General features: G+C 43.2%; 1 protein-coding gene across 1 annotated transcript in view; it reads right to left on the reverse strand.

The window, feature by feature from the left end:
- Positions 1–22,429, reverse strand: part of SLC4A4 (solute carrier family 4 member 4) — a 329,830-nt gene that overhangs the window by 267,572 nt on the left and 39,829 nt on the right. Inside the window, exon 2 of the mRNA XM_006094401.3 lies at positions 13,449–13,522. Coding sequence (XP_006094463.1) covers positions 13,449–13,521 — 73 coding nt within the window. The 5' untranslated portion in view covers position 13,522. The remainder of the gene's footprint in view (positions 1–13,448; positions 13,523–22,429) is intronic.

The raw sequence follows: 22,429 nt of genomic DNA on the forward strand, positions 1-22,429 counted from the left end.
AACCCAGGTATATGCCCTGACCAGGAATCAAACCCACAACCCTTTGTGATGGGCCGACATTCTAACCACTCAGCAACTCTGGCCAGAGTGCACCTGACTTTTTTTTAAATATATTTTATTGATTTTTTACAGAGAGGAAGAGAGAGGGATATAGAGTTAGAGACATCAATGAGAGAGAAACATTGATCAGCTGCCTCCTGCACACCCCTCACTGGGATATGCCCGCAACCGAGGTACATGCCCTTGACCGGAATCGAACCTGGGACCCTTCAGTCCACAGGCCGACGCTCTATCCACGGAGCCAAACTGGTCAGGGTTGCACCTGACTTTTAAGTGATCATTTTTAAGTAAAATGGTTCTAAAGTCTTTAGGTAAAAGTGAGGACCCTAAAACTACACACTAAAGTTAAGATTTCAATACAGTTTCCATTACTAATAGCTTATAATAGAGGCAAAACTGACCAGCACTATAAAAAGTAGGAATCGGTGAATATTTTAAAGAAATATAACTTTATTCTGCTCAGTGATCAATCAATATAATGTCCTTTACAGGGATATATATACAGGGAGAGAGAGAGATTTTTATAGACAATCCAAATCAAATGATGTCAACAAAGTGTCTTCCACTGTGTCTGATCACAAAGGTGCCCTGTAAGTGTTGATCCTATTTCTCCCTTCCCATTCTAAAGGGGTAAAACAAAGCACCATTTCTCCTGACTGCCACCCTCCTCCAGCCCTAATACTAGCTGTGAGCTCCCTCTGTTCTCTAGCAAAGGCAATCCATGGCATTCACCCTGAGCAGGACAGAACAGACAACGTTAGGCCAAGTCTAACCCATCCATCCCTCAGCAATTGCACTCATTATACAGAATCTAACTGTTCAACAGAGCAACACCTTCCATGAACTCAGCCTTCCCTCACCTGGCCCAGAAGCAAGGGCTTGGCAGTTTCCACCTGCCCCTGGGTATGGTCTCCCCTGGAGCTTCCACACAGTGAGTGCCAACTCCCAGGCACCAGGTCTGCTGGTCCTTGTACTTGACTGAACACAGCAGAGTGGAGCCAAAAGGTCTAGGAAGGCCAATGCCAGGCAGGGTGGTGCTAAGAGCAAAGAGGGACCACCCAACAGCAGGAGAGTGACACTCACCCTGACACCCCAGAACCCCAAAAGAACTGGCAGAGTTTAATGCACTGTACACATGCAGTCAGACAAAATCCACCTGTGAGCCAAACACAGAGAACTGACAGTTTCCATTATTTCTCTCGTGATCACGATTTGCACAACTGAATGGGAAGTAGGGCTAATCCAATGGTCATTGATAACTGGATTTGCTATTGCCGCCAGAGAAGCAGCTTAGAGAGACACCTAAATGCACAAGCACAAATTCACACTCTCATCCTAACCACAATGTCCATCTCCGACTCTGTATGGCTTCCCTTTAGCACTGGCCTAAGCTGTGGCTGGGCAACAGGAAGAACAGTCTTTAGTGGCTATAAACAGATAATCCACCACAGTTAATGCACTCACGGCTAATCAGATATCAGACACTTAATATTACTCACATCATTTCCTCCTCTCACATACCTGTAATATAGGCAAGACATGGATAATGTCCAAAGGCTAAAACCATGACCATGAATTAGGAAGAGTGCTACGAGAGATTTAAATTAGCCTCCTTAAACCCAATCCCAGAATCTTCATTTCTATGGGTTACCATATAAAAAAAGAATGGCATTCACTGACACAACAGCACCTAGTCACACTTTCAGAGTTGAAATGACTTTCAACATCACCGAATTCAACCTCTTCATTTACCAGTGAACCAACAAAAGCCAAATTCGGAGTTAATGATGTAGAGACTGGGACTCTTTGAGGTCTTAGATATATACGGTTACCTTTTCCCACTGTCCTACTACCAAGGTAACAGCCCATCACCACTCCTCCCATCTTCCAGGGTCTCCAAAGCAAAGCCAAAAAAATAAATAAATAAATAAATAAGTCCTTTCAAGTTAGAAATTACCTAGTTACTTAGAAGAAAAAAAAGGGGCTCAGAAATTCTCTGAAAATATTTCTTTCTACACAGAAGGACAAGTATAAAACCACAACCCTGGAAGAACCAACCAAAGAATGCACAGATAAATGGAATAATAAATCGATGCTTCTCTGTCTCAAATCAATAAAAAAAATAATTCTCTGAATCCACAACCCTCAGCTGCATCAACTGCCCCACAATATGAAGACGTTCTGGCTGTGACGCTGTCCTCCCACTCATCACCTGCAGTCAATGACGAGGCCGGCCTGGCTTGTGACTTCCTTCTCTCTCACTATTTCACAAGCTCTTCCAACACCCTTTCTTTCTCTTTATTTTCTTTCAACTTCATTACTATTAGTATCACTACAAGCAAATTACTTGAACCCCTCCAGGGCTCATCAATCCATCAGTACGGTGAGAAAGTTGAGCTAAAATTCTCTCTAAGATCCTTTCTAGCCCTAAAAATTCTATAACAAAGATAAGTATTTTCATTGTTTACGTGTAATAGCGCACATAGAGGAAAAGGCTAAAAGTTTTCGTCCATTTCTCAAAGTCTCTTCCCAACTTCTTAGAATGATAACTTTCTCTTTGGACACTCTCCAACCTATTCCAATTTGACTCTTTCTGAACAATGCCACCCAAATTGCTAACAAAAGCCACCAATCGCCTTCTTTCTGCCAAATCCACTGGCTACTTTTCGATCCTCATCTACCTGACTCCAGGCAATTAGACACTGCCCACACTTGCCTCTTACTGAAAGTGATCTTATTTTGGCCTCAGAGTCACCTTCTTCCTGATTTTCCTCCAACTTCTAGGACTGTTCCTTCTCAATCTCCAAATATTGGCACTCACCGAGCCCAGTCCAGTCCTCTTCTCACTCTATTCCAACAGCCACAGAGATCTTTTCTACCTGCCAATTTTGTCTTGTCACTTCCCTGCTTAAAACCCTCTGCCATGGCTCCCCAGTGCACATTCAAAATCTTAAATCCTATCATAGCAGAAAGGCCATGAATTATCTGGGTCCTATCCACCTGAATGGGACCAAAGGTTTGCCTCCTCAAAATGTGCCTTTTGGGATATTGGTTTTAAGCTGCTTATTAAGAAACAAGAGACTCAAAAAAAACTTTGGCTCCCCCGCCCTCTTTCTTGCCTAGGAGATTCAGACGGAAAGCCTGCCCCTGGAAAGGAATCTTAGCATATTCACCTTAGCATAGACAGGGAAGATCCAAGGGTCCTGGTAGCTAGATCCTCCCCCCCACCCCCACCCCCACCCCCTGTGTCTCACTGTTTCTGGGTTAACCAGCAGGAATTTTTATTTTTAAGATTTTTCATTGATTTTTAGAGAGAGGAAAGGAGAGGCAGAAACTACCAAATGGCTGCCTCCTGCATGCTCCCTACTGGGGATCGAGCCTGCAACCCTGGCATGTGCCTTGATCTCGAATTGAATCAGCAGCCCTTCCATGGGTGGGATGAGCCACGCCAGCCAGGGCCAAGCAGGAATTTTTTCATCACACAGTCAGTTCTGTATTGGCTACCAGTAAGTTGGCTATCTCCCCTTTGAAACTGCAGACTCCTGCCCCCTTTCTCCTTTGTCCATAACGACATATAAGCCTCAACTGCCCAATGCATTTCTGGTCTCATTCTTATGGCACCTTGAATATGCATTTGCATAATAAATTTTTGGCATTTTATCCTGTTAATCTGACTCTGTTGATTTGAGTATTAGTCCAGCTGGAAGAACTTAGAAGGTGGGAGGAAAATTTTTTTAGCCTCCACATACCTCAGGCCACTCTCTCCCTATTCACAGGGTCCAGCCACATAGGCCTCGTCCCATTTCTCAAACAGGCCTACTTCTTTCTCACCTCTGAGCCTCTACACTGCCTGCCTGCGGTGCTTCCCTCATTCCTGATCTTTTTAATTCCTCTTCATTCTTTCAGTCTCAACTTATGTCACTCTATGGAAGAGATATACCCTGGTCTCCCATACATGATACACTCTCTAAATTATCATTTAACCAATCTTGTGTCCTTAAGTAATGACTGGTTGATTTGACGGAACGTTAATTGTGGCCCTAACTAGAATATGTTATCACATTCAATGATCTATGGGAGCTTAGAAAAGCAACATATTAGAGCTTATATCTGTAATTGTTCTGACCACTTTCCCATGCTTCAAGGGGAAAAAAGCATTGTCCATCAGTTAAAGTTAATAAGAGCAATGAACACAGATACGAGTCAACTAATTCGTTGATTAGCAGATATCAGCACCAGTGTTCGTCTAAATGCATTCTGCAGTCACAGCAACCACTGGCGAGAAAGTGTTGAACATAAATGACCGACAGGAACTATATCCAAGGGAGATAATATCGTAAATGTTTAGGCTTCATCCTGGGGATTTCAAATTAGTTTACTTCCAGCAAAACTAGGAAATAGGGAGGTGCAAATGCTATTTCTTTGTACTATAAACCAAGATTCAGAAATTAAGCAATATGTCAATTGCTTCCTGCAAATATCAACATGTTTTTCAGGTATTATCCTTAGAGCAGCGGTTCTCAACCTGTGGGTCGAGACCTCTTTGGGGGTTGAACAACCCTTTCACAGGGGTCGCCTAAGACCATCGGAAAACACATATATAATTACATATTGCTTTTGTGATTAATCACTATGCTTTAATTATGTTCAATTTGTAACAATGAAATTGGGGATCACCACAACATGAGGAATTGGATTAAAGGGTCGCGGCATTAGGAAGGTTGAGAACCACTGCCTTAGAGCATCGCTGGTAGGTGGGTAAGGAAGTAGGTCAACTGCACTTTGCTTGAAGGAAATGTAACCACACAGCATGATTGGCCTTGTGTCACCCCGAAAGGGAGGACAGAGCCAGGAACAGAAACAGGTCCTGTGGCTTCTGGTTCTCAAGACATTTTCCAATCAACAACACTGAATAAAAGTACCAGAACTATCAGATACTGATGTAATTTGCCAAATATGTGTGTCCCCTGGATTCAAATATGAGCTTTCACTCCACATCAGCAATTGTCATCCTTGCTCATCTCATGGCACACATAAAGTAATTACTAAGATTTTGACCAAAACAATAGGCATAATTTTGATTCATTCACACTGGATGGCTATTGTGTTGGCTGCTGTCATTTTTTTATTTGGCAATCTAAGGGAAAAGAGGTCAGTGCCCCTGACTAAGTTGTCAGGTATTGCATGTTTTAAAAATTCCTGCACACACCGATTGATAATCGTTGCTCTGCATACAAGATATTTTATTTTTCAGTAGGGATAGAATTACTTGTTGAAAATGTAATAATCAACTGAGGCTGGGGTGGTGATTTCACCCATCTATAAACTTGCAATTCTGACTCTAAAGCTGATATGTTGGCCAATAATACTAAAATTCAAAACCTATTTTTACTTCTGAAAGTTTTAGCCTGGTAAAAGTTATTGAGCATTCCACCGTGAAGGGTCAGCAAAGCAAAATAATGTCTCAAGATGTTTAAGTAGAGTCTGTTCTCCTTTCAAAGTCAACAGAGTATAAAGAAAGGTGAACACATTGGATAAAGTACTTACGATAGTTGCCTTCTAATTCTAACTCGCTGGAAAAGTAAAAACAATTAACTAGATGGAAAGGCTTTGCAGCTGTTCAGAGAAGGGAGCCATCTAAGCCACCTATATGCACTGCTGGTTCAATGGGTGTCACTCACCACCCTCCCTGCCTTCACCTTCATCGCCCCTGGCAGTCAGCAGCTTCAGGGACACAATGTTTGGAAACTTCTGTGAACTCCTGTCATGACAGGCTCTCACCTCAGTGCCCTAAATGCAATCAGCCAAAAAAATAAAGTAAAACATAACAAAACAAAGTCCCACCAGCAAGCTCCCCACAGCAACAAGAGGCACTCAACTGCACTCGGTGCAGCCTTATTCTATTCTTCCTCTACTCTCCCTCAGAAGTCCCAATTCTCAACTCCCCCAATGATTCCAAACCTTGTAATAATAAAAATGGGGAAGAATTTTGCTCAGGTTCAAATAGATAGTATTATTACTGTACTATTGCATACTCTCATTTAATTGCACCTAAATTACATAATAGATTGTGTATCATATAAAATAGGTTGATATTAATTTCATATAATAGATCTTTGAATCCTCTTTATTGGTAGAAGAATACTATACACTTAAATCTGTTCTCCGGAAGAAAATTTGCATGCTTTATTAGGCAATGGGCATGCATTTGTTTTTTATCCTATACTAGAGACCTGGTGCATGAAATTTGTGCACTGGGCAGGGGAAAGGGGGTGTCCTTCAGCCTAGCCTGCACCCTCTCCAATCTGGGACTCCTCAGGGGATGTCCGACTGCTGGTTTAGGCCTGATCCCTGTAGCAGTTGGACATCCCTCTCACAATCCAGGACTGCTGGCTCCCAACCGCTCACCTGCCTGCCTGCCTGATTGCCCCTAACCCAGCGGTTCTCAACCTGTGGGTAACAGTAGCAACATTACAGTTATGAAGTAGCAACGAAAATAATTTTATGGTTGGGTCACAACATGAGGAACTGTATTTAAAGGGCCAGAAGGTTGAGAACCACTGCCCTAACCGCTTCTGCCTGCCAGCCTGATCACCCCCTAACTGCTCCCCTGCCAATCTGATCGACGCCTAACTGCTCCCCTGCTGGCCTGATCGCCCCCAACCGCCCTCCCCTGCCAGCCCAATTGCCCCCAACCGCCCTCCCCTGCCGGCCTGGTCACCCCCAACTGCCCTCCCCTGCCGGCCTGATCGCCCACAACTGCCCTCCCCTGCAGGCCATCTTGTGGTGGCCATCTTTGACCAAATGGGAGCAGCTATCTTGTGTGAGGGCATGACAGTCGATTTGCATATCACTTTATTATATGGGATTGGAGTTAATATGCCTCATCTTGGAAAAGGAGGCAAATTAGAGGTAATGTGTATCAGAGGAGTCTAACCATGAAAATCAGATCTCACACCCAGAGGTTAAAGGAAATCAGAACAAGCTCAAAGAGAAATAGACAGCAGGCCCTGGGAACCTTCCCTGGATTATTCTAGCTTGCCTTTTCCAATACAGGAAGCATTAGATAAGCATGGGTAGGAAGGCAAAGGTTAGATGTTGATAAAAAAGAATTAAGCAAATAAAAATCACTTAGGCCAGTTAAAAATTTTGGAGTGATATTAATTATTGGTGAAAATGAAAACTATTGGTGAAGTTGTTTTAATCAGAAAGAAAAAAGAACAGAGATGGTAGAGTATAAAACCTCCTTTTCCTAATGCCAGGTACGGCAGTGACGCTGTTCCTGGTAATAACCCAAACAGTTCTCCGGTGAATGGCATGCCCCACTGTTCCCATTTTACAGAGCAAGAAATCCCAACTCCAAACTGTAAGTCTTGTCCTCACTTATGCAACAATTCAGCAATAAAGTTTTAAACTTATATTCCCAAACTGCTGCTTAGCCACTCTGCTTTAACACACATGAATAAAACAAATGATACCATCCCCCCCGCAAAAAATCAAACAATATGTTTCAGAAATATGACCAGATACAAAGCTTCTAAAATGAAATTTAGACGAAGAATTCTGTAGACAAAATTGCTGCAAGTGTATCATTTCAGAATGTCTAAATCCTTGCTAAACACAACGCAAGTGCCAAGTTCAGTGTTTTTATGGCTATTGCCATGGACATGTAGGGCAGAAAGTGGCTTCAAGAGGTCCTTAGCCCATACTGTCCTCCCAGGGAATTCTCTGCAGTTGGAAAACCCTGGGAACAGGTGTCTGATTCCAGCTTCAAAAAACCGTGGCATTATCATCAGATTTCCTTGAACCTTAAGAAACCTGTGGACAAGTGTTTAATCTCCCTGACGCAGCAGGAGGTGTCAGACAGCTCCCAAGCTCAGTGCTGCCTGCCTTAGGACCGCGGACCGGCTTTCAGCTGGGGCCACCAGGAGAAAGAAACAGGGCACTGTATGGACGCAACTTGCTCTGCGAAACCTAGATTCAAGTATCAACCCTTAAACGCCTCGCCACATTTCTTTAAAGTTCTCCAATGTGTGGGCACATTGTTTCTTTTAAGCAGGCTTTTCCTTCGGCAATATTTGCCCAAGTGTTTCCTCTGCACACACTGTTTCTGAGAAATTAGAGTGACCAGCAGAGAAGAGGTCAGCACAATGCAACCGGACACTTATATCCAGCGCTCAGAATAGCCCAGCCCCAACTCGGCCCCTCCCTTCCCATCCGATAGGCTTTCATTCACTCCTGCTCAGCAATTCCATGTTTGACCACTGTAATTATTAACAAATGTCTGCCAGGCCCCACTTTTTCTTCAGAATACTACCTCCTCCAATACACATAAATACATCATCCTCATATCCTCTAGTGAAAAATAGGTTTAAGTCATTATGATTTCATGTCTGTAAAATGTTGAGATCCCGACTTCCAAAAAGACAAAAGCTACCATTTCATCATTTTGTCTCTCTCCTCAAAAGACAGAGCTGAAGCAGGAAAAGAAAAATCAGGCAGAGAGGTGTTTTAGAGGCTTCTTCGCCTTATCAAAATAAGTATATAAATGACATAAATGTCAATCATCTTTGCAAAATTAAATGAGAGTAACAGCAAGGATAGGCTCACTAGAAACCGTATCATCTTATTTGACTAAGACTACTGAGAACCAAAGTTCTCACTAAAAATCTAAACAAAGATTGTAGAGTACTATGTAAAGCAATTCTACATATGCTTTCTTTAGTTTATATTATGCATTCATTTATTCACTCTTTCTTTTAACAAATATTTGGTAAACGTTTATTCTGCTCCAGTGTCCTACTTTTTTTTACTTTTACTTCCCTAAAAATAATTCTCCGGTAAAATTCCATGCATTTCCAACAACATTCTCTTAATGTCCATCCGCAGACATGGGACTCTGCATTAATTCTTCTTCCTTTTGGAGAGATGAGAGCTCACTTCCTCCTGGCCTTAGTTCTGAATGGGAGAGGAAAGCCACCACGATGTATCAGAATAGCTTTGAGAGCACCGATCGGACTGCAGAAGTGGAGACACATTTCAGCCAATATTGTCTTGCTGTACTTTACACTTCCTGAGTTGCTGGTTAGAGTGCCACAGCTTGCTTGGGAAGGTACCTAGCACTGCAGGGCCAAGGCCTTATCTCAAAGGATAAGGTGGAGTTTGCTCTTTTCCCCTATTGCGAAATATGAGATTATTAAGTAATCTGTTTACATCATACAGATCCAAAATGCTGGCTGACTTTCTTAGGGAGAAAATATGTATAAGATATCCCTCTGGAAACAGATACCTGGGGCTCTTTCTTCTATCTCAACTTTGGTTCACTCCACAAAACCTGCCAATTCCCCCTCTCTGTGTGCGTTTGAAATGAAAACAAAGTGCAGTTCTCACAGTCGGCATTTCTGGGGCATCTGGTAACATCAATTTGTCATCTACAGGCCAATTCTGATGAAAGTACCTGGACTGGAGATGGAGCCTTTTGGTACAGAAAAAAAATATGATTATCTTAAACGTTAAACTTTTTAAAAGAGTTTATCCACAGCAGCCACTCTGAGCCAAAAATGTTAACTCCACAAAACCGTACACAGTATAACATAACCAATGAAAGAACAGATATTAAAGCTTCTCTTTATTTTTTGTATTTTTTCTTTTTATTAAATTTATTGGGGTGACATTGGTTAATAAGACTGCATAGGTTTTCTGTGTACACTTCTATGATATAATCTTCATATTGCGTTGTGTGTCCAACACCCAAAGTCAACTAATCTTCCATCACCATATACTTGACTCCTTTTACCCTTTACCACAACCCTATACCCCCTTCCTTCTGGTAGGCACCATACTGACGTCTGTGTTGATGAGTTTTTGTTGGTTTTTCTTGTCTGTTCATTTGTTGCTTTCAGTTTTATATCCCACATATGAGTGAAATCATATGATTCTGAACTTTTTCTGTGACTTATTTCACTTATCAATGAGTGAAAACAAAGCTTCTCTTTCTTTTAAAGATTAAAAATTGACACTTGGTTACCTTTTTAAAGAGTATATCTTTACACTACTAACACAAAAGCACAAGGCAAATTATGTGAAAATGAGGTTTAGGTCTTTAAATATATCCCACACAGATGAATTCATTATTTAAACAGAAGATGACTCCTCTTCTGACTCACTGTTCTGAGTGAGTTCTGCAGTTGATGGTATTCTTTTAGTTTTCAGATGGTGGATTAAGTGTCATGCCACCCACGGAGAGTAAAGTTGAACCAGGTGAACTGAGGGCGGGGTTGAGGTCCCCGTCTCCCTCCCCTACTCAGAACTGCAGCAGTAGATGAAAGTATGAGAGCACACTGGGCTCTTTTGCATCAGACTGAGCTCAATCCAATGCCCCCAAATTTGAGGGTCTAAGAAGAATTTTAAAAGCATGAACATTTCAAAGTAACTAGAGCTACTGGACCTTTGTCACCCTAATAATTACTTAATGGAAGTACATCTTATTTGTGCAAATTACTTTAAAAGACAAAGTTTTATGTTGTTTACTTTTGCCAAGTGTGCTGCAACATGCAACAGTCATGTGTACCCTAGAAGCAAGAGAAATAACTGCTTGCATTAAAAAAAATTTTTTTGTTTGATAATAGAAATGTAAGGTGTTCCAATTCCTTTAACCTTTGAATTTCTCATCCTTAAAACTGGAGTGATTCCTTCTGCCATAAATCTACCAGAACTCAGCTACTTATGTTCTGAGATAATAACTTGCTTTCCTTCAAATACACCCTTCTTGGTGCAATTAAAAATATGAGGTGGCCCTAACCGGTTTGGCTCAGTGGATAGAGCATCGGCCTTCGGACTCAAGGGTCCCAGGTTCGATTCCAGTCAAGGGCATGTACCTTGATTGTGGGCACATCCCCAGTAGGGGGCATGTAGGAGGCAGCTGATTGATGTTTCTCTCTCATCGATGTTTCTAACTCTCTATTCCTCTCCCTTCCTCTCTGTAAAAAATCAATAAAATATATTTTTTTAAAAATATGAGGCGGATTTATGTCCTTGAGGAGTACATTCCCACTCAAGGTACAAAAGCATTCTCATTATAGGTCTTGGCAGTCAAGTCATCTGTTTCTTCATGCTCAACCACTTCATGCTCAACCGCATAGATAAGCCATCACACCCATGTCCACTGCAACTTCTTTATACTTTCACCTAGAGTCACTATAAAATGTAAGTGCTCCCACCCCCAGCAGATGGAGCCAGGTGAGAAAATGGGAGGGTCCATTGGGTGGGCACGGAATTAGAAACTAATCGTTTCTATTGAAGTTCTAAGAGGCGTACTGTACAAGAGCCTGTACTGTTGGGTGTTCGCCACCAAATAATGATACCACAGACAACCATCCTGTAGGTCCTGAGGACTCAACCACAGGCAACTGGCTAAACATGCCTTGAAAGAAATATAATCAACTCAGGCTCCAACCAACATGAATGATAATCATTCAAATAGATGTCTCAGAACAGGAAAATACACAAAACCCATGTGGCAAGTTTAATCACCACAAAGCCAAACAATTTTATAGATGTTTTATCAACTTTTGTTGTCTTTTTTGTTTCTCCTTAGAGAAACCTGGCTACTGATTTGTATGCTATCCATTAAATTGTTGTCTTAATTTTGTGCCTGAAAATCAAAGGAAATACTTCAGGAAATTAACTTCTTGGTCAAAGCCTTACGAAACCCATGTACAATACCCAATTGCAATAGGGTGCTGTCAATCCCACAGAACTAACACACTCAAGAAAGTGATTTACATCTGCTGTGAACTTAGCTAGAACATTATTCTCTAGGAAAACACACACACACTCACACACGCGCGTGCGCACTCAGACACGCACGCACGCACACACACACACACACACACACACACATACACTCACACATCTCATTCCCAAGCTTCCTCACTGATTTTTCTACTTTAATTGTCCTGAGACTATAGAATATTCTTTCAATCCTACAATATTTCTTACATACAATGCTATAAGTTTAATATTCTTATATCCTCGTTGACCCTGGGACAGTGACAATGGAGACTTAACATCACGGTTTGTAAGAATCTTAAGACAAAAGTTTTACTATTTTGCTTTCACGAACTTGACATTTTCCCACAGTCATGTTGTAAAAGTGCAAGGAACCCATAAAACAATATGAAAGAAAATACTGTAGTTTCCTTTTTCCTAAGAAACTTAGGTATCAAATTCTTATTAGTCTCGAGAGTATAACTGCAGGAAGTAGCAAGGTGGAGGGGGGAACCTACCCTCCAACACGGCATGGTCAGAAGAAACTTACTAAGGAAATGTGAGAAAAAACACCATGGTCACTTTTTTCAAACGACTCCAGGTGGCACAGAAGCATCACTTGCCTGGGATGAGTCTGATTGGAGAATCACTCCAGAACACATAACACCACCCTCTCTTTCCTAACCCCACCACCCCTCCAGTCCAAGTTTTTGGTATACATTAAATGCTTACCAAATGGCACTAATAAAACTAGAGTTTCCAAACACATATAAGTTGTCTCTCGGGTGATTTTAACAGGCATATTTTATGACATGGTTCACCTGCAAGTTTCATTTAATTTTATGAGTACCGATTATTTTTTAAATCTCATTATAAATATTCATAACACCTTGCATATCTGTGATGCCTTCACATAATTACTTTAGCAAATATTAAGTCCTGCTTTCTCGCTATCAAATCAATAGCATTAGTCCACATTATTGAAAAGTCAAGCGAGAGACACATTAAAAGCATCATAATATGAGCTAAAATTTAACTTTTAAGTGGTTTTTAACAGGACTGGGGAACATTAGCAAAAGAGGTCCTGGGGTTTTTTTAAGTAAAACATGCTTGTCCATCTTTTCCTAACTGAGACTCATCCATGATTACCACTCTTTACATCCTCAGCTTATACCCCTCTTCCTGGCCACAATGGTATCAGTCTCCTTCTCTAACATCTGTTTCTCTACCCTGCAAGCTATATGAAAGAACAGGAGAAGATTCAACCAAACACATTTATATAAATCTAGCAGCTTCCTTAAATTAGTCACTGGAAGGTGGTTCATATGTTCTGGCAAAAAAAATTCTTTTTTACAAAGAGGCACCAGCTTCAAAGTAAGACCCCCACCCCCACCCCTTTTTTTAAACCATGCAGGACTACACTGACTCAGATTCTGATGATCCAATGAAGTTCTTAAAATTACTTTCTGTGTCGAAGCAAAATGGGGAGATTAATGAAACTCGTAGAAAAGCTTAGGTTTTTAACTTCAAAAATATAAGATACACGGAATGGACAAATGCTACTCTCTACAAAGACATACGTATATGCATATATACTTCCCTGGACCCATAAAGCTCACCTTCTACTTCTTCTTCATCACACACATGCTTAAGGAAAGAAGCCCCTCTGTCCAGGACAGCTTCATCCTCCATCCTATAGTAATAAAAAAGAAAAAAAGAATGCTCAGACTTCTCCTGGAGGGAGCCACTCGAAGCAGCCCAGCTTCTGGGCAGGTTGACCTGCAAGCTGTTGTTCATGTTAACGGGGCACCGTCCCTCTTCGCCTGGTGACCGCCACTTCTTCACGCAGCTCCTCTCCTCTGGTGGTAGAGAATACTCCGGTCCCACATGGCTTCCGCTCTAACCTTGAGAGGGCACCCACATGGACAGGTGAGAGAAAATCATCTCAGTCCCGCAGGCTGGGTGGTGGGGGTGCTCCCCTTCGGGATTTGCATTTGCAAAAAAAAAAAAAAAAGGAAAGAAAAAAATACCAAGAGAGGAAGTTTGGTATATCTGGAGTGCTCGTTGATGATCGTTTGTGGAAATCCAGCTTCAGTGCTGAGCTCTTTAAACACCCACTGCATAAAAATGTATGCCCTCACGCACACACATGCACACCCACCCACACACAGATAGCGACAGGGAGGTAGGCTAGTGCACAGTGAGAGCCTAGCTTCCAGCCAGCCTCTTAATACCAGCACAGCCCAGTATGCTCTGTGGAGTGGCAAGCTTTGAGTCACATGTTGGCCTTACGGAAATCTGACATCTGAGGCTTATCCAGCAACGCGGCTTCGGCGACAGTCACACATACATGCCACCCATTCATTTATGCTCCACATTCTTATCACACGCCTCTCGCTGTGTATCTGTCCTGTTAACTCTTCCATGAAGGGCACAAAGTTCTTCGTTTTGTAGCCACATTATGCTGTCCTCCTGTCACCTTACATAATAGGATCCTCTCTGCAATTTCACATGCTAAATAAGACCTCAGGAACCATCCAAGTAATGACAGTGTTTGTACGGCCTCTCGGTGCCAAACATGTCTCTCGTTTAAGGAATGAGTTACGGTTTGCTTCCTTATTCTGGGGCTCATTTTCACTGCATTAACTTTGACATACAGAATTCCACGCACTCTATTTATAGTGAAAGCAGAAAGAAATCCCCAATTGCTCAAATGCTGCTGTGTCGGCCTGGTCTAGAAACAAAGAACTTTCTCTGGGGACAGCTGCTCTATGTCACACCATACATGAGCGTCGCCAGAGGACCAAATGTTTACGCTGCATTCTATTCATCCATCTATTCAATGTCCGGGCATGGAATACTGTAGGTCTGTTTTCCATATTGCCTGTAAAACTTGTTCTTGTGCTTCAGATACTTGTTATAATATATGTGGATATGCACTGAATTCGCATTTTCCTCCTCTTTATTTTAGGAGCATATCCATCTTGCAAACAACCATCTTAGCAAAAAGTTTCAGAAGTTTGGTGTCAGGTGGACCTGGGTTTTAAAAATCTCAGTCCAACACTTAATATTTGCATCACCTGGAGCAAAGTATTAACTTTGTGAGCCTCCATGTTTCCATCTATAAAACTGGGATACTAATATTGACCTTGCAGGACTGCTTTGAGATTCAAATTAGGTAACAAATGTGAAAGTACTCAGTTTTGTGCCTAGCACCTACTACATGTTTAATTCCTTTCTTCCTTCCTGATTCCTTTTTACCCTAACATTTGTTGGTGGACAATGCCATTAAGAAACTCATTACCTTCAGACACTTGCAGAATATTTTCTTTCAGGGATACGGGACATGCATGCAATAATTCATCCTGATAAATATCTAGTTCTTTCTCTGTATGAAAACTAAAAATATAAAATTAAATACAAATGGGATATGGATCAGCCGCCAGAATTATAGTAGAAAAACAATGCCTTGAAGACTTGAGAAGCCAAGTCTTTTGCCAGCCCTCTCTGAGCCTTTCCCATGAAGAATGGATGATGCACTGATTTACTCTCCAGCAATTGCTCTGTCCTGGCACTCTCCAGAGGGAGGGGAATGCGTCTGCGAATAAGACAGACAATTCCTGAGAAACAGAGTAATAAATAGATAAACAAGGTCACCTTAGACAGCATTAAGTGCTTTGTAAGAAATACAAGGAGACAGTGGGCTGCCTGGTATAAGGTGGTTCAGATGAGGCTTCTGAGGACGTGACATTTGAGCAGAGAAGAAAATGATACGAAGGAACCAGGCATTTGAAGATCTGGGGGCAAAGCATTCCAAGCAAAGGGAACAGCAAGTGCAAGGCCCTAAGGTGGGAACAGTTTAGCATGTTCCAGGAATGGAAACGAGGTCCGGGAAGCTGGGGAGAGAGACGGGAGGAATCAGGGCCATGAAGGCCATGGTGGGCAGTCAGCATCAGAGGTGTTCTGGGAGCCACTGAAGAGTTGTGTGTTTTTTATTCTGAACTACTGAGGTATAATTGACATATAACATAATATTAGTTTTAGATGTACAAGGTGATTTGATATTTGCATATACTGTAGCCACTCCTTATCTGAGAGGGACGTGTTCCAAGACCCCCGATGAATGTCTGAAACCGATGCTACTGAATCCTATATATATGTTTTTTCCTAGACATACATACCTATGATAAAGTTTAATTTATAAATTAGGCCATTTCACAGACAGACGATTCATTCTTACTGTAGACCTTAGCAACCTCAGCATACTACATTTTTTAAAATATATTTTTATTGATTTCAGAGAGGAAGGGAGAGGGAGAGAGAGATAGAAACATCAACGATGAGAGAAAATCATCCATCAGCTGCCTCCTGCACCCCACCCTCCAACCCCCACCGGGAGCATGTGCCCTAACCAGGAATCGAACAATCACCTCCTGCTTCATAGGGTGACACTCAACCACTGAGCCACTCTGGCTGAGCTCAGCTTACTACATTTTTTCCTTTTCTCATTAAGCCAAGAACTTTTACTTTTTCACTTAAAGGAAGCACTTTTCTTTGGCCTATCCAAATTGCCAGCATCACCACCCTTGTGCTTTGGGGCCATTATTACGTGAAATAAGGGTAACCTGAACATAAGCACTGTGATACCGTGCTATCTGATGACTGAGATGGCTACTAAGTGACTCATGCATGGAGAGCGTGGACAGGCTGGACAGAGGGAGACTCACGTCCAGAGTGGGACAGAGCAAGACAGCACGAGATCTCATCACACTACTCAGAACAGCACCCAATTTAAAACTTATCGATCGTTTATTTCTGGAATTTTTCATTTAATATTTTCAAACCCCATGGGTAACTGAAACCATGGAAAGTAGAAACCTGGATAAGGGGAGACTACAGTACTGTGAAATGATCACACCATGATACGTCTAGTTAGCATATAGAGTTACAAAATTTTATTTCTTGGGATGAGAACTTTTAAGAGCTACTCATTGGGCAACTTTCAAATATGCAATACAGTATTATTAACTATAGTTAAGAGTTTTAAGATGGAACTGTTTTATCGTTTTTAAAGGCTCACTCTGGCTGCTGTGTGAAATGTAAATCATCAGGAGACCGAAGAAACTAGGAAACTATCTCAGGAGTCCAGGGAAGGCTGTGGGAGGAACGGGTTTGGGGGAAGGAATCAAGAGTCCTTTTCTGTCCAGTTTATGGTTGAGATGCATACTATATGTGAAAAAGGAACTATCCGGTACACAATTAGATGTCTAAATCTGTAGCACGGGAGCCTGAGGCTGGAGATAAAAACTGGAAAATCAATGAAGAAAGCTGGTCTCTGAAGCCATTACTAGATGAGATCATCCAGGAAGAAAATGTGGAAACAGAGGCGTAGACCTAAGACCAAGTGCCAGGCATGCCAGCATTTACAAGCAGAGCAGAGGAACAAAAGCAGTGAGTGAGGTAAGAGGGAAACCAGGAAAGAGTGATGTCAAGGAAGTTGACAGAAGAGGAGAGTATGCTACTGTGAGGCTGAGAAAGGTGGAGACAGAGAAGGAAACATGGGATTTGGCACTATGGAGGTTGTTGGTGACAATGGCCAAAGCACTTGAAACATACCATACCCGGTGCTAGACACACAGACAGCAATCACTCATTCTCTTTTCTCTCTCCTGCCCTCCTCCACTCATCTATTCAGTTAATATTTACTGAGTACCTGCTAGGTGCCAGGCACACGAATAGGCACTAGAGATACAACAAGGAGCAAGACAGACAGGGCTCTAGTGTGATCACATCCGCCTTCTACCCTAGCGACCCAGGGCAGTCGGTCCAAAGGGCAAGACCCGACCAGTAACACAGCGTTTGACGACATGGGTAAGGATGACAGTTTAATGGGGAAATTTTCTTAAAAGACCTCAGAAGTCCAATAAATCCTGGAGCCCTGTACTACTTACTGCATGGACATTAACAGAACTGTTTCCCCTTTGGAAAACCAAGAGTTTAGCCCACAGTTCTTCTCAGAACTAACCCTTTCCAGTCCTACCAACCTACAGACTCCACCACCATTTCCTACAGAACATCCTTTCTGCGCCTCACCATTAATCAAACTGATCCTATTTACTTCCTACATATCCCCTAAATGTTTAGCCTCTGCACCCAAGCCCTTCCCAAAATCGCATGCAACTAACAAGCGGAGCAGAAATAAAGGAAGGGCACCGGTAGCCACGGAAGGAGACACTGTAGCCACTGTAGTGACTGTAGACACGTTCATGCCCAGAGCCCTGTTCCCAGGCTGAGACCATCCAGCCAGCCGAAGGAAACAGTGTCCCTGGGCTCCAGCTGAGTTAGAGTGAGAATAATGGTCGGTGCTTTCCTTGGCTCTCTGATGCATATTTCGCATCCCTCCAGACTATACATAGCAAGTAATTAGAAACCTAGTCCTCCTGACGGACAATGCAGAGCGTCTGCGAGCAGCCTCCTCCCTGTAGGGAGCAAAGAGAATGAGAGCTGCAAACTGGAAATATACAATCTGCACGCCCACAGCAGCCTTTCCCAGAGCAGCCCTCTCCTCCACGAGAGCCGGTGCAGCCCGGCACATCTGGGCTTCTGCACGGAGCACAGGGAATTGACGGCTTTCTTCATCTTTGCAGCACCAATGTCAGTTATTTGGGTTTCTGTCACACTCCCCTCCCCACCCCCACCCCTCTGAAAGCCCTCTCAGCAGTTGCTTGCTATTATTAGCAGAACAGGGATATCTTTTAAAATGACCATCTGACCTAATCAGTTTTCCCCTCTATCAGTGGGAAGAAATTAACTCATCTAGTCCCTAATCAGGCCCTCAAATCCATTCTTAAAATGTTCCTTTCACACAAGCTGCATTTGCTGAAAACAAAGAAAGGAAAGAGCGGCTTCTAAACGGCTCCCAGTGGCTCGTATCGCCAGCATGAGGCAAAGTTCAGAATAGATTTGGAAGCTTCTCACCAGCATCACGGGGATAAGGGTCAGACCAGTCAGGACAAAATCCATTCGGGGGCTGCCCTCCTTCCGCGGGGCCCTGAGAGGAGCAGGGGGGCCCTGCCTCAGAAGTCCACAGCCAACGTGGGGTTTCTCTTATTCCCCCTTATTCTGGGACACTCATGTGATTTAACCCTAACACTTGTCAAATCTGCTGCCAAACGGACAGGCTTTCACCGGCCGGTCCTAAGCACTGAGCAGGGTTGGAAGAGTGACTTAAGCCTAACCCAAGAAACATTTGTGCAAAACTGTCAGCCATGGAGCCTTGGGCACCCATCGACATTCCACCCCTGTGGGTTCCCGCCCCCAGAGCCCTCGCCAACTGCCAACGTGCTCACCGGCTAGTCCACACAGTGCTAGCAGCTGCCACTCAGCCAGTCAGCAAGTGGCAGGCCGCCAGCACACAGTTGCAGATGCAAGCCTACCCCGGCACAGAGCTGCCAAAGGGTGAAAGTCTTTGGGTGTGCTAGCCTCTGGATTCGCCTCACTTGCCCTCCTCCCGCCCTTCTCCCACCCCTCCTCTGTTAGGCCTCCCACGGCAGCATTTCCCTCGTCTCTATAGTAACAGCAACTGGTTTCAGGGTTATAACTTTATACAGAGCAATCATCTTCCTAATCGAAGGCCTTTGCCAAAGGATGCAATAGCAAAAAGGCTGCTGCTTACGGTGGAGCCCGTTCCCTTGTCACCCCAGGCAGGCAGCTATATTATGAGCTGCAGAGGCAGCTCCTAGCCTGGGGGAAGCAGAAAGCAGGCCCTGCAACCTCCACACACTGGCCCATAGAGCCCCAGCCCCAGAGCTGGCCCCCTCTCCTCCACACCCCGTTCATTCTCCACTTAACCAGGCTGCACGTGGACAGAGAAAAAGTGACAACTATTCCCTTCCCAACTTCACAGGCGAGAGAACCCATACTTCCACAGCAAAGAAGGGGAAAGAACATGGTTGCTGGTGGAACCGTCGAGGTTGCTGGAGCTCTGGACATAGATAGGAAAAGAGACATCAGGGAGACAAACCTAACAAGTATGATGAATGGCAGAGGTGACTCCCAGAGGTCAGCCATGAACAGCAGGGCTTTCTGGCTGCTTCCAAAAAGGGCACCAGAGGATGGCAGCGTAGGGAGCTGAAGAGCTCCAGTTTTTAACATGTCCATACCTGACTGGACACTCCTGGGTTTTTTCCATGCACACAGCTTAATGTTTATTAGTTAACCTCATATTTAAACTCATCCCACTTTATCCTCACTAGCTTGCTCTGTTTATGATATCCAGCAAACCCCATAATCTCTCACTTTACAACAGCTTTCCTGTGCATAGCAAATGTTTAAACAGTTCTTTACACACATGCCCACACACACACTGAAGTGACGCACGCCAGGGAGTGGACCAATACTAGGAAGTGAAGAGTTTATTACCATTAACCGTTGCTGCCTTGAAAATTATATTTACCATGTGCATAAGGGCCTTCACTGAAGGACTAAGAGGTGTGCGTCTCAGGTCTCAGAGCTCAAAAGCAGGCTGTCCCTGCTACTTGGCTGTTCTCAGAACAGATGGGAGGCAAAAATCAGCATTTTCACAGGTCTTTTTCAAGAGCTACATAGAATGCAACAATCGCACTGACATCTAGAATTATACACACATCTCTGAATTCTATTCCCTATTCAAATCACTTCTAAGAAGTGGGGAACCAGTTTCCTTACAAATCATTTGTAAATGCGATGCTTTCTTTCAAAATTTTTAAATCACACAGCAATTTCTTGGTGCCTTTGTTGTTCTGGAAAATCTGCTGTCCACGTTTTCAACACGCACAGAAAGAATAGTATCAGTACTCCAAACCACAGGCGACAGGGCAGAGCGAGCTCAGTGGCTGCAAAGCACACTGCCATCTTTTGGCAACATGTGTTCACTACAGGGAAGCGGAGGGCAGGGACAGAGGAAAAGCGACAACTATTTCCTTCCCAACTTCACAGGCGAGAGAGCCCATATTTCCACAGCAAAGAAGGGGAAAGAACATGGTTGTTGGTGGAACCGTCGAGGCTGCTGGAGCTCTGGACATAGATAGGAAAAGAGACATCAGGGAGACAAACCTAACAAGTATGATGAATGGCAGAGGTGACTCCCAGAGGTCAGCCGGCAACAAAGCAACTTGGGGTTGGGGAGTGCCCTAATCGGTCTGGAAATTTACACAGGCCCCGGGCCAGGGAGAACTGGGTGACGGCCCCACACGAAATCTAACTGCCGACTGGATAAAAGGTGAGAACATAATCCAGAGCAGGATCACGCCAAACATAATTCTGGGTTTATGAACTGCATTAGAAGTTCATTTGTACCCATGGGCGCTTCTCCCAGAGAAATGAAAACTTAGGTTGACACAAAAAGCTGTACATGAGCCCTAGCTGGTTTGGCTCAGTGGATAGAGAGTCAGTCTGTGGACTGAAGGGTCCCGGGTTCAATTCCGGTCAAGGGCACATGCCTGTGTTGCAGGCTCAATCCCCAGTAGGGGGCATGGAAGAGGCAGCCGATCAATGATTCTCTCTCACCATTGATGTTTCTCTCTCTCCGTCTCCCTTCCTCTCTGAAATCAATAAAAATATTTTTTTTAAAAAAAAGCTGTACATGAATGTTCACAGCAGCTTGGCTTATAATAGCTAAAACCCAGAATTAGTCCAGGTGTCTTTCAACAGGTGAATGGTTAAACGAACTATGGTACATCCAGACCGTAGTTGGCAACAAAAAGGAACAAACTATGACATACAAAACCAACTGAATGACTCTCCGGGGATTGTGCTGAATGGAAAAAGCAAACGCCAAGAGGTTATACACTATATGATTCCATTTATATAACATATCACAACACTCTAGCTATGAAAGATAGATTAGTGGTGGCCACAGGGTGGAAACTGGCGGGCGGGGGAATATTTGTAGTTATACCAGGGCAACAAAAGAGGCCTTTGCAGAGCTGGCTCTGTTCAGTAGCTTACCTCTGGTGATGGATACATAAATCTACACAGGTGATAAAACTGTATAGAACTGAAAACAAACACAGAAATGAGTACAAGTAAAATTGAGGAAATCTGAGTAGGTTTATGGCTATATCGGTACCAATATCCTGGTTATGATATTGCACTAAAGGTTTAGGAAACATTAACACTGAGGAAAACTGGCAGTGTACAAGCAAACCCTATTGTCTCTCAAACATGCATGTGAGTCTACAATTATGTCAATAAAATGTTCTATTTAAAAAAAACAGCCCATTTGCAAATCTAACTTTTAATTTCCCCCTGGAAACATTAACATGATGGTCAGGTGGGGAAGCTCACCCATCTCCACATATGCAGAATCAGGTGAGGCTGAGGGCCAGTACCAGGTGTGCCCTTTAGAAACTGTGCAACCTGGGGAATGTGAGTTACCTTCTCATTCAGTATCCTTTAAACTGGGCCTGAAACACTTCCTAAGTGACTTAGGGTATTGGATAAATTCCTTCAGTAAATAAATTCAATTTAGTTCAGTTGAATCTAAACCTAAGGTCCCTAGGGGCCCAGAGAGTACAGTAAAGATTAAAAGTCCTACAGACCTGAAGGCCACAATTTTGCC

Source organism: Myotis lucifugus, unplaced genomic scaffold (assembly GCF_000147115.1).
Source record: "Myotis lucifugus unplaced genomic scaffold, Myoluc2.0 scaffold_136, whole genome shotgun sequence".
NCBI lineage: Eukaryota > Metazoa > Chordata > Mammalia > Chiroptera > Vespertilionidae > Myotis > Myotis lucifugus.